Here is a 13,830-nt window from a genome sequence, read left to right as displayed (position 1 = left end):
AATAGGGACAGCTAGTTTATAAATTGGATATCTACAAAGGGGGTACCCGGGAGAAATAAAGACATGAAATGGCTAGTTTACAAGGCTGCTTATTTTCAAGATAAGGGATTAAAGAAAGAATTTCCATTGAATCATTTCCTCATTTTCATGATGGGCCGGGAGAAGAGGGGGAGGGAAGATGTTGATAGAGTTATATGACTCACTAGTGAGTGACTAATATAGGGTTAACTGTGAGAGTTTAAAAAAATCGCAGTTGTAGAAGATGGAAATGAGAGGGGTAGGAGGGCTCATTGTTCTTGTGTGTAAGAGACAGTGGATAAAACAGCCAGAGGATGGCCTGCAGTGAAGGGAAATGATGTGGCATGGCTCTTCTGCTCACACCCTATATACCTGCCACCAAATGACAGGGTGAGAAATGTTAATCACATGCATTGGGCTCTGATCAGAGGCTTGGTCATTTTTATCATTCCATAGAGCATAAAGTGAGACATCTTGGAAGCATGCATGATAACTCCATGGCTAGCACACACAAAAAGCGTTCTGAGTGGTCTGTGCCTGAGTTCCTTTGAGTGGGAGGCTGGCTTGCAGAGTGGGACAATTATTAGCCCAATGTCAGCAAAAGCAAAGGGCAGCATGGTCAAGGGCCTGAAGATCAGTGAGAGACATGTCTGCTTACATGGCTGAGAAGAAGCAGTGCAGACAAAATAAACATTCCCTGACTATCTATGAGCCTGACTTATAACCTGATGACTTCTAGAATAAACTTCCCTAAACGTATTGTTGCCGAGTTCCTTTTCATTTTTTAAATCATTTCACTGGGGGCTCGTTCAACTCTTATCACAATCCATACATCCATCCATTGTGTCAAGCACATTTGAATATTTGTTGCCATCATCATTTTCAAAACGTTTTCTTTCTACTTGAGCCCTGGGTGTCAGCTCCTCATTTTCCTCCTCCTTCACTCATGAACCCTTGATAATTTATCAATTATTATTATTGCCGAGTTCTAATTGTCCATTGCAATGAAACATGAACCCAGCAGAGAAACAAGTGCTGAGAGGGGGAAGTTGGTGTCAGAACAAGGAAAAGGAGACTAGAGGATGGAGGTGTGCTTGACTTCTGTTTCCTAGAAGTCATTCCTGGAGAGATGTGCAATGGGATTCTCCTCCCACTTTGTGGGAGTCAGACAGGACAGCCACCTAAAGCTGCCCTGTGTGTATGTATCTTAACAAATATTCTTTTTCTTCTTCTTCTGTTGTTGTTGTATATGCTCAGTTATGACTCAATTTCAATTCTGAATCCTACTTCCCCTGTAGGCTTTTAAGACTGTAACTCTTGACAGGAGTAGAAAGCCCCATCATTCTCCCCAGGTTAGAACTTTGGACCTTGTGGTTGATGATTCTCTAGCTGCATTTTAGATATATTGCCACTATATCCCCGGTTTGCAGAGAGTTGACACCCTTGGTTATTAATAAAAATGTTAATGATCTGAATCCACCCAGAAGTGCCTTGAAAGAAAGGTGTATAAGTCTATATCTGAAAAATCAGTCTTGGTAACCCAGTGGAGTTGGGTCACTCATAGTCCTGCTATGACACACAGAAAGCTACCTTGACTTGGATGGACAGAATGGCCACTGGTCCTATGAGTAAAGCACAGAGAGAAAATGTATTTTAAATGTTTTCAAAGAAGGATGCTGTTTCCTTTCTTCTCAGATATATAAAGGGACTTAAAGCACAATCCACTCATGATTCAAAAAGTATCCATTTATGTTCAAACTAATTCTGCCATTGTGGTGGTATGTTGCTGACTCGGGGTGGGGTGGTGGGGGGATAGGGTGCTTTTGAAATGCCAGAAGACTTGCTAAATGGTTGCCTCTCAGGAATTCTCTCAATAGATAATGGATGGATGTTTTCTCTTTCAGGCAGAAACTGATATTTTAACGTGATGAATATTTGCTTTCTTTTTAGCTTATTTTTTAGGGAGGTTCAAAGTGTGAATTCCAAGCTGACAACAATTTATATTTCCACTGGAATTGAACATATACATGGATGCAATACTCACTAGAGGAAATGTTCATTCTTGCCTCGCCTTGGTGCTTCTTTAAAATATGTCTGCTAAGGGATAGGTCCTTGCACTCAAAATTTGTTGCTTTCACCTCCACACAGACAGACTTAATCTCCAATCACATTTCAGACCTCTACGGGGCTAAACAGACTGTCCTGCTCTGGAGGCCTCTCTGTGCATCCTCAAATTTAAGGCTATCTTTGTGAAATACGACTTGAGGGAAATGCTGCAGTCATTTTTTACAATTTCCTGGAACATATTGGCAACTGAACACCATATGATTATATATATAAAATAAAGCAATCATTGTCGATGTGATTGTTCCTCCAGGACATACATTATACCTTGCAGAGAATGTAAATATCCATCATGACTAGAAATTTACCGAAATATATTATATTGTGAATTTTGCTATTCTAATTCATTTGCACTGCAAAAACAGTTGAATTCTTATTGGAGTCAAAAAGGTAGAAGGAAAAGGAAAAAGATAAGTGCATATTACCGGAGTTCTCAACTCAGGTATGGCAGCTTGATAGGTGAGTGGGCGACAATCGCGAGTGTTTGGCACAAGAACACATGGCAGAAACATTGGTCCCAAGTCATCTCCATCCAGCACATCTATGGTGAGAGTTGTGGTGGTGCTCCGCCGTTCATTCAGATTCTGTGCACGGTCCTGTGGTGAGAACAACAATTCAGCAAGATTTGAACAAAAACTCACTAGGACATAACATAGGCTCGTTTTTCCTCTCTTGTTCTTGTCATGATTTATGAGTAACTTACTTGATCTAACACTGAAAGTAATGAAGCTAGGATTCAAACTGAAATCCATTTGTCTCCACATCCAACTATTTTGAAAAATATGATAGGTAAGCTATATGGTATTGGTCTTCACCTTACAATTTACTGTCTAAGATGGATATCAGATTATAAATGGACTTACTGCATTCTTAGGCATTTTCTTAACCAAATCTCTTTTGAAACAGTTTATAAAGGCAAAACAAAAAGTTAATTTAATTTTAAATAATTCACTTGGAAAGCTGTTCTTGGAATCATGAAAGTTTCTACTGTCAAATTTTAAAAGAAGCAGGAAAAACACATTAGGATCTTTAGCTATAAACAGAGCCCCGGCGGTATCCTGGTTACACGTTAGGCTGCTAACCACCAGGCCAGCAGTTCAAAACCACTAGCTGCTGCATAAGAGAAAGGCAAGGTTTTCTACTTCCATAAAGAGTGACTGCAAAAGTGCAGCCCATCCCTGAAGGCCACTGGGAGTCAGCACCAACTCATGGCACTGAGTACGTGTTAGAGCTATGAACACACGGAGCCCTAGCGTAGTACTGAGTTACCTATTGTGCTACTAGTCACAAGGTTTGCAGTTCGAAAATACCAGCTGCTTCACCAGAGAAAGACGATGGTGTCTTCTCCCTTGAAGATTTATAACCTTGGAAACCCAAAGTAGCAACTCTACTCTGTCCCATCAGATCATAATGAGTCACAATCAACTCCACATCAGTGGGTTTGGTGTTGAAGTTTTATAGGTAAACACAAACTGTGTGAATTTTCAAAAGTAAACTTTTGACTTTTTGAACTGTTTTAAATTTGGAAGATAACTGTGATGATAGTACAGAAATTTCTCAGAAAACCTGTTTCTTATTTGGCAATTTATTAATATAATAATTAGTATGGTATATTTGTTAAAACTAATGATCCAATATTGATAAATGCAATTAACTAAAATCCATAATTTATTTTAATCTTCCTAGTTTTTCATTCCAATGTCATTTTTTTTTTGGTTCCATGATCCCATTGAGGCTCCTACTTTACATTTTGTCTTGTAGCTTTATTGGGCTCCTCTAGTCTAGTCTCCTCTAGGTAGCATAGTGGTTACAGTGGGCTGCCAACTGCAAGGTCAGCAGTTCAAAATGCCCGGCTGCTCCAAGAGAGAAATGGGAGACTCTACTCTGGTGAAGAATGACAGTCTCTGATCCCACAAAGGCAGCTCTACCCTGTCTGGTAGGGTCACTATGAGCTGGAATCCGCTCGTGGAGAGCCTGAGGAAAGTATTCAGAGTTGCTTTGCTTATGATGACCTTGACAGTTTGAAGTACTAGGTATTTCATAGAATGTCCTTCGTGGGACTTAGTCTTCTATTCTCAGGATTACACTGAGTTTATTGGATGTAGTGAGGAAAATCACAGTGATAAAATGCCATTTTTATGACACCTTGTCAAAGGCATATACCATCAAAATGACCTTAATCACCTGAGGTTATGGTTGTCAGGTTTTCCCTCTGTACAGAAATTTATTTTTATTAGCATTTAAGGAAAAATATTACTATGTGCAGCCCACATTTAAAGAGTAGGAAGTTTCTCTCTCTCTCTCTCTCTCTCTCTCTCTCTCTCTCTCTCTCCTTGCATGGCAGCCAGTCTTAGCAAAAAAGAGTAAGAAGGGAAAGACCATTTCCTAAAAGACTTCCTGGCGAAGGATGCAGGCACCTATGTCCCCGAACCAGTCAGCTGGGCTGATGAAAGCGATGCCTTGGATCGGGAAGTTTCAACTATTTGACACAACCAAAACCAAACTCACTTAGATCAAGTTGCCCACTCAAAGCAATCTAAGAGGACGGGGTTGACCTGCCCCTGTGGGTTTCTGACACTGTAACTCTCTTCACCAAAGTGGAAAACCCTGTCTTTTGCCGTTCGGTGATTTCAAACTGCAGGTCTTTCTCTTAGCAGCCCAATATAACCACTGCACCACCAGGGCACAGGAACCATGAGGCACGGAGGGAGCTCCCACCGGTCTTTTTATCTTGCTCGCTGCTCTCTGCTCCACTGGGCTGCTCCGGAACCCTACATAAACTGGAGCTGTCCTCCCAAATCACCTCCTTTTCTAGGGAATCTGACCTAAGATGTGACAGAAGACGCAAGGAGGGAATTCTTTAAGGGATTGAATACCAGGGCAGTGCTTTTACCTGGGGCACCCAGCAGTCCGGAGAGAGTTAAAGCGCTGGGTTACGCTGGTGAGGACCTGGATTGCCTGGTTAATGCACTGAAGCTCACTGAAGAGGGTCTAGGTAACACGGGAATTCCAGTGGAATTGCCCATCAAGCACACGATAAAGACGGGGATGATCTTCCTTTTGGCTGAGATAGAAATCAGGTTCAGACAAAACAATTCAGACAGCTTCAGGAAAGGCGATAATAGCTTTGGAGGCTAATATGGTGGTCATTATGATTGTTCGTGACGGTTATCTTAATCTTAATGGCCATGGTGATCGCCTATGCCAGGATACCAATCTGTTTGGGGTCCAGGATCGATATGATAAGCGAGGTCGTAGAGCCGATGATAGACGCTGTGGCTGCAGGAGCCGCAGCGGCACTAGAGTGTTCGGTGGTGGATGTTAAAGGTATGACAGCTGCAGAGGAGGTGGGGTCCGATATGACAGACTGGACTTTTGGTCGGGGGACTCCACAGATGATGACTCTCGGGATGACGGAAAGAGTGATGATAGAGCTCCCTCTCCCCAACCCCACCAATCCCCTACCCCCGCCTCCGCCTCCTCCAAATTGAATCGAAGGCTCCAGAATGGGACCAAGGAAGATTCCCCTGCGGGGGCACCTTCTGCTCTTTGAAAGGGTCAAGTCTCTGGACACTGTAGCTAGCAAGCAAGAAGGAAGAGCAGCCGCAGAAGAAAAACAGCTCACTGCCATCTGGTCAAGGTCAACTCAGGGCGACCCTGAAGGACAGGGCAGACATGGGTTTTCAAGATGCTTAACCCTTCACAGAAATAGAGAGCCTCATCTTTCTGAGCCAGTGGCTGGTGGACTGTTCTGCAAACAAAATAAATGATAAAAACCAAGACACACAAAAAATAATTTTATTGCGCACTTGCATTTATTATATTTATCTAAAGAAGTATTATAGGAGGATTTTAAAATGTCATTAATTTTGTAGTACTTAGTTATTTTATTAAAGATTCAATTTTGTAGCTTTCGGTCTCTTTAAAATTCTGTTCTTTACCACTCTAAAATGTTATTCTACTAACAGACTGGTAATTTTCCCCTATTCATAAAACAATGCCCTGTTGATAGCTGATAGACATTAATACAGAATCATTAATTTTAAAAATGCACATCGTTAGACCCCATGCACTACTGAAGCCTTTTCTTATTTTTCATATTCTCAAATTGAAGTTGCTCAAATTGAAGTTCCTAGAAAAAAATTTCCATTAGCAAAATTTTGTGAAGGTAGACTCATATGGAATTTAATAACAGTTTGCTCCTAATTGAATTTCACATTATAATCAATTAGAAAGCAGATTGTGACCAAGTATCTATACAAAGTTATGTCAGAAAGTATTGCTGCCAAGGATCCAGTTCATATATGTCTGGCTTCTTCCAAATGAAACAGGCACCTGCAATCGGTGGATGACTGCAGACAAGCTTGCTCAGTAATATACTGTTTAGTGTCATCACAATGCCTTCAAAAGAAAGGTACTTTCAGTGGTTTGGAAAAAAAATCCCATTTAGATCAGGATAAAAATCAAAATTTTAACACAACTCAAGTGGGTGGTGTTGGAATCAATGAAGCATTGCACAATAATGGTCACCCACATGAAACATTTTTAGCTGGATGATGAAGATGCTCGAGAAGACCTCAAAGATAAGCCGAGAAGGACGATTTTCAGCCTGCATGAAATGACAGGGTAGGCCATGTGGAAGAACACCATAGAATCACCAGTGATGTAAAAGCTTTTGAGGTTGGCCTCTCACACACTGGACAATTTCCATTTTAAGTGGACATCGTGGCATCAGGAAGCTTTCTGCTTGAAGGTGTCAAATTGTTGTACAAAGATCAACTTTCTCAAAGAATTAATCTGATCTTCCCATCAACCTTTTGAACATGACTGAAGCAAAACGATGATTTTATTGAACTAATAATATCCATGGATGATTCTGGGATTTTCCATGTGATTCAGAATGCAAGATCCTTTCAAAAAGATGGCTTTGAGGGGATCTGCTGGGCCAAATCAATTCAAGACAAGGTGGTCATCTCAGAGGTTTACGTGACAAATTGGTTGGAACTCAAAGGGGGTAAGCTTCACAGATTTTCTTGAATGGCAAAGAATGAACATAAGATTTCATTATGAGAAAGTTTTAAGACAATTGAAAATTGAATCCTTCAGAGAAAGACCGGGAGTCTACATCTAGGAACATTATTTTTTCATTACAACAATGCACCCGTTCATTGATGGAGGGGAGCAAAGTTGACAAGGATTTTGTCTTACTGGGGCAAAAAATGACATATGGAATGATTCTGGTGGTTCCCAAATAAGCTTTTCATAAGTACACAGAATGTATGATTTTTTAAGTTTTAGTGGTTTTTAGAATTTTGACTCCTAGCAATTCCAACTGTCCCTTCAGCCTCTGGAAGCAGATCCTGAGATCTCTTTTCAGGATAACTCTGGGTCGGTTCGAATCATCAACATTTTGTCCAATAGCCAAGTACTTAGTTATTTCAATTTAACTTTATGGTTTTATTTTAAATTCTTGGAAAATACAACCAGCTCATCAAATTGCCATTATAAAAACAGTATTGCTTAACCTAAAGCAGGAAGGAAATCATGCATAAATCTTTATTTAATTTAAACTTATTTAGTAAATAACATTTTATGTGATATATAATGACATTTATATGATATGTGGATCTAGCAGTAAAGTTTTTAATATCTTAAATGCAATAGACCTAAAGAAGGTACTTCAATTATTATGTTATCCTTACTACTTTATTTTGAATTTGGTTTTACGTTTCTCTTGGGTTTCCCAGCTTGTGACTCACAGGAGGAGTGGGTGCCTAGTGATAATAGCTGATAGAGGGATTGATAAGAGATGATAGGAGAGGTGGGGAGTGTGTGAAAGGGGGGAAAGGGGGATTTCCGGAGTGGGAAATGGACACAGGAGGGGGCAGGGAGTACTAGAACTGGCTGTGGTTGTACAACTCATTTCACAGGCAATTTAAGCATGGGCCAGGGGAATGTTCTAAAATTGTTATGGCATTGATCATACAATTCTCCTTCATATGAGTGAACTATGGAAGTGTATGCTATATAAATTGTGGGCCAATAAAACTAAAAAAATAAAAACAGTTCTTCAACAACTCCATGTCATTCTTTCTTATATCTTAACATGTCATCTGAAAATTATTGTGAGTGCAGCATGTTTTCTATTTTAGCTTCTTCTTTTACTCTACATGTATCTCACAATTCTTGGCTCTTTTGTCTTAGCACTACTCCATAAGACGGACCTGGGTACAAGGTGAAGGGTATATATTTGTTAAAATGCATAATGAAGACCATAGTCTCATGTTGAAGAGAGAGAATTTGAATTTTTTGATGAAAATCTGAGATAGCTCTTATAAGAAAAGATGTAAAAATTGGGGGTGGCGTGGTTTTGACACATGTAGAGATTCCCCATGAATTTTCTGTGTGCATAAAGGGAGCTGTCACAATAGAAGACACGCACACACCTAGCTTCTAAACCCACGGAAGATATTGCTGATCCACAGTATTTAGTTTTAAACCAGATTAATCTAAATAATTCTTTAAAAACAAAGCACCTGGAAATGGAAATTAATAAAATAAATAAACAAAAACATAAAGAGATAAAAAATGATATTTGATCTTTCTTGTAAAACGTACTGTACAGATTTTCTGGATAAAACAAGTAAACATTTCAAAGGGTGCTATAAAATAAACAGTTAACTGAAAAGTAGTTTCTATGGTTTCATTAGCATTTTTACTCACTGCAATATTAGAATTTAATATATATTAAAAGTTCCCAGGAAATGTTTATCCTTTCTCCCTTTTAATTTCTCTCCCAGTTAAGCATGCTTTCCCTTTTTATTTAAAGAAAACAACGCCTTGTTGATTTGTAGAAAAGGTTAGTATAATTGCCTAGCACGTGGGTTAGGTATTAGACTGATGTCTGGTTGTGGGTTCAAAGTCATGTCCTGTTCTTTCATGATTCACAAGCACTTCAGACCTAAACAGGTCCACTATAAGTCAGACTGGGTGGAAAAGTTGGCTTTTATTTGTTAAACAAAAAGTTCACTATTTAATTTCTATGTTCTCACCACACATGCTAAATTCTCAAACAGTGAAACCTGTGAGATCCAGAAATTACAGGGACCTGCTTGTGTTTTCTAGATCTCAAAAGTTTTCAACCTTTGACTCTGTTAAATCTTACTAGTTTTTCACAGCTCCTCATTAGTAGAACACATTTCAGTTTTCCTCCTCTGATAGATTCCTGCCTTCTGTAGGCACCAACTCCCCAGGTTCACTATAGGCTTCCCACCACTGAACATTTGGTACCGTGGCTAAGTGGTGTTGAGCGGATCCTGACTCGCTGAGCCCCACGCCATCTTCCCAGCGGTTGCTATGGTCGAGTCTGTTATTGCTGTTAATGTTTCAAGCCTGCTCACTGACTGCCTTCTGCTCTACTACTGACCCTCTATTGGCCAAGCAGGAGGTCTTCCTCTAGAATGTAGGGAATGATTCCTCCCCACAACCTGTTCAAATACATGAGCTAAACTCTCCTCATCTTCACTGCTGAGGAGCATGCTGGTCATCCTCTTTGCAAGAGAGATTTGTTCATTCTCCAGGCAGGCCAAGGTATAGTCTATCTTTTTTGACAACACCATGGCTCAAACGCATGGATTCTCGTTCAGGCTTCCTTACTTGCTGTCCAGTTTTTACATGTTCAGGAGACAAATGAAAATACCATGAATCTCAAAATCTCAAAAACCTCACTGCCATCCAGATGATTCTGACTGTATAAAACAGACTTAGAGCAACCCTGCAAGACAGACCAGCACTGCTCTCCCGCGTCTCTGAGACTGTAACTCTATGTGCATAAAGCGCCTCCTCTGTGTCCCGCAGGGGCACCTTAGTTCTCAAGACTACGTCTTTGCTCTTTCACACTTGAAAGAGGACTTTTTCAGCAGATTTGCACAATGCAATGCATACATTATTGTCTCTTCTTTTCATTTTATAAATAATATTATTGCTGATATTTATGTGTTTTAAATTGTAAATAGGATGTTGGTTTATATTTCATATCATCAACTTTGTTTTCAAATTCCCCAACAGTTTACCCCTCCTTTGCCCAATTCTTGAGTTTTATTTTCCCTCTTGTGTCCTACTTTCTTATAGTTTACCCAAGTTAACAGCAGTCACAGACTGGGCTATTATTTTATCTCCTCTCCATTCCCCTCTCCACCTGGACAAACTTCGAAGTCGGTTGCCTTTGGTATGACAGTGTTCAGTTTGGATTTTTTTCATATAACCCCCAAATTCCAAACTCACCACCATCCAGCCCATCCAGCCGACTCTTAGAGACCTGCCATTCCTGCAGTTAGCAGCCTAACCCATTACCACTCTGCCACCAGTGCTCCTCATCTTCTCACAGGGTCTCACCTAGCACTTGTCCATTTGCCACCGGCGAATTTCACTCAGCACAACTTTCCGGGGTGCTACCTGGCTTCACCATTATTTCGTAGTCATACGTAGTCTTCCATTGCGTGTGTGTGCTGCTTCCATAGGAGTTGATTGCAGATTCAGTCAAATGAAATGATCGACAGCTTCACTAATACCTCCTTTTATCAAAATAGTGTATTGACCCAGTTGTAAGAACTCGCTTTATGTTGAGGTGGGAATCCATTCTGAAGGCTGTATCGTCTTTAATCTTCATCGGTGCATATGTGATTCAAGGCCGCTTCATTTTCAACAAGCAAGCTTGTGTCAAATGTGCATCACATGCTGTTAATGAGTCTTTCTTGAATCTGGAGGGTGGGTATTTATTCATCTAGTCCACTTTGGTCATTTGTTGAAGGTATAGATAAAATTAAGAAGCTGAAAGGATATTCTCCTGATGCACACATTTCCTGACTTCAAACAATGCAGCCCCCATGTCCTATTCAAACAGCCACCACTTGGTCTAGCTACAGGTTCTACTTGAGCACAGTTAAGTTTTCTGTATTCCTATTCTTCAAATTGTTATCTACGGTCTGTTATGATCCACACAATAGAATGATTTCACATAGTCAATAAAATTCAAGTATGCATTTTTCTGTTATACTTTTAACACTTAATTATAAGAAATATTTGATCTATGCATGTCTATATATGTATATATTTACATATACAAATATAACTAGTAGACCATTGTGACAGATATAATGATTTATTTCATCATTGAGATACAGCTATATGCAATAAATTATGGGTGACACCATGAATAATCCTGTACAAAAATCAGAATAAAGGAGTTTAAATCTATAAATACATGTTAAATACATAAAAAGGAACATTCAGTGGAAATATGGCATCAAAAAGGTATTATGTTAATGTATCACAAGGTAGGTAGTATTCACCTGGCCCCTGAATCCCTAACATCTATATGTCAGGTATCCTATCCTATTGTCCCTTATGATGGCAACACAATGGACAATTCTTCAGATCCTAGTTTATTACAGTGTCTAACTGACCAAAGGAACTCATTTGTTTTTGAAGAATTTATTTACTAAATAGAAAGACATTTTCATGAATAGATTACTAAATTCTATTTTTTAAAGGCATGTACTGATTATCCCATCAATGAAAGAGCTACCATAATAAATAATGCAGATATAATCACTGTATTACCACAAACCAGTCATATGGGTAAAATTTTTATGAAATTATAAACAGTTCATGTACAATGATATTTAGACAAAAACAATTTCCAATGTCAAATATAAATAGAATTGTAATTTCTTCACTTTCACATTTAAATAATTAACTATTCTCTAGTCTATGTTCAACCTAGGGATAAATGCTAATTTCTCAATCATCTGTGTGTAAGAGAGTATTTAGTACTATTTGTGTGCTGTGGGGATATGACAGATGTAACATCTAACACAGGGCATAGCATTATGTGAAGCGAGTTTTCAAAAGGAGTTCTGGTGGTGTAGAGGTTACCGGTAACTACAAGGTTAGCGGCTCTAACCCACCAGTTGCTTGGTAGAAGAAAAATGAGGTTATCTACTCCTATAAAGCTTAAAAACCCCACATATCCAAAAAGGTAGTTTTGGTCTGTCCTACAGCATCGCTGTGAGTCAGAATTATCTTGTTTCCCATGACTGAGTTTTTAAAATGAGTATGAGACAGACAGAGCAATGTTCTGATTATTTCTTGTGACAATGTTGGAAGAGCCTTGGACTAAATAGACTTCTAATATTTTAATATTCAGTATTCGAGTAGTTGTTATTTTAACAATATGGCTCGCAGCACCTTCCAGACTCCTTCATAGATACATATATTAAATACTATTTCATTTCTTTATCAGGTATTTGCAGGATAGAGAGAAAGGAAGAAATGGAGGCATAAAGAGACTTGTTCTGCACATGCTCAACTTAATTCAGTTATCTGAGACCGTACAAGTGTTAGTCTTGCTTCTGCTCCTCGGTGATAGTTTAATATTAGTTAGTACAATTTAAAAATTACCCTAGTCATTTGATTCTCTTAAATTCTTTCTTTAAATAACAAAAAATATCATTTTTGAAATAATTTGAGAAGTATTTTGCTTATTTTTAAGCTTTGGTTTTTTTTCACTAGAGACACTTTAATTCTCTTCAATTTTTATGGATACCAGTAGAAAGATTATGATGGAATTTTACATTCCTACATGTTGACACATCTTTTCTACTAACACCATTGTTTTAAAACCATTTTTAAAAACATGTGTGACCTTAGTCTGTCACCACCCTCCTACCATCTCCACTTCCACTCCCAAAAAGATGCTCCAGAAACAGCAGAGCCCAAATCAAAAAATAGAAAATCAATTCACATTAAAAAAAATAGAAAATATCCCCCAATTGCATCTGTTTATGAAAAGAGACCATGAGAGCCCTCACTGCATTTTGGGTGAGATATTCCATGTCAGCATGGGGCAGACACAGGAGAGGCCAGCAAGTCAGAGAGGTTTCTTCATTGTTGTTTCTGGATTTTTGTTATTGTTGGTGGTGCCTTGTTTTTCACCAAAAAGCTAATTAGTGAAGATGTGATCTAAAAGTGAAGGAATGTAATCTCGCTTTTTCAAATCCATTTATTACTATTACTCTATTAGCATGCTTTTCTCGAATACTCTTATCCATTAAGAATAAAAGAAAAAGCTAGGAGAAAGGAATGGATATTTAAGGAATTGAATCTTGTGAAGAAAAACAGTGTCTCTTATCTAGATGTATTTATATATAAAAATATAACCCAATTAGTTATAAGAGAATTCAAAATTACTATTGCAATGATTCCAAGTCAGATTAAAACTTTCTTCTTTCGGATGATCAATGAATTGTGTAACCCTGAGCACTTAGGATTTGCTTCCAGAAGACAGCAATAGAAAAAAGATTGGCTCTAAAGAATATCTATTTATAAAGAGATACTGTGACTTCTTTATAATTTAGGAAGATGTCAAAATTGAAATTTGTGGTGAAGAGATGTATTGGAAATTCAACAAAAGAAAATCCATTGAACTTTGAACATCGAATCATTTGAACTTCATTTTCATAAAAGATTTTGCTTCCCCTTTATTTTTCTAAAATGAATCATTTCCCCACAGAAAAATCACATTTTAAAATGTTGGTATGGTAACAATGTTGCGAGCAATTTTATAAACCTCATTGGTTAGTTTTGTAATATGTCATTGAGCATCATTAAGAATCATTGCATCCCACT

The 13,830-nt window shown here is 38.5% G+C and overlaps 1 protein-coding gene across 17 annotated transcripts in view; it reads right to left on the bottom strand.

The window, feature by feature from the left end:
- PCDH15 (protocadherin related 15) overlaps window positions 1–13,830 on the bottom strand; it is an 819,982-nt gene that overhangs the window by 472,844 nt on the left and 333,308 nt on the right. For all 17 annotated transcript variants that reach the window (XM_075535092.1, XM_075535093.1, XM_075535090.1 and 14 more), the window contains one exon: window positions 2,568–2,738. In XM_075535092.1, the coding sequence (XP_075391207.1) occupies window positions 2,568–2,738 (171 nt within the window). The remainder of the gene's footprint in view (window positions 1–2,567; window positions 2,739–13,830) is intronic.

The sequence above is a fragment of the Tenrec ecaudatus genome, chromosome 16 (assembly GCF_050624435.1).
Source record: "Tenrec ecaudatus isolate mTenEca1 chromosome 16, mTenEca1.hap1, whole genome shotgun sequence".
Lineage (NCBI taxonomy): Eukaryota > Metazoa > Chordata > Mammalia > Afrosoricida > Tenrecidae > Tenrec > Tenrec ecaudatus.
This window is presented reverse-complemented; position numbering and strand designations above follow the sequence as displayed.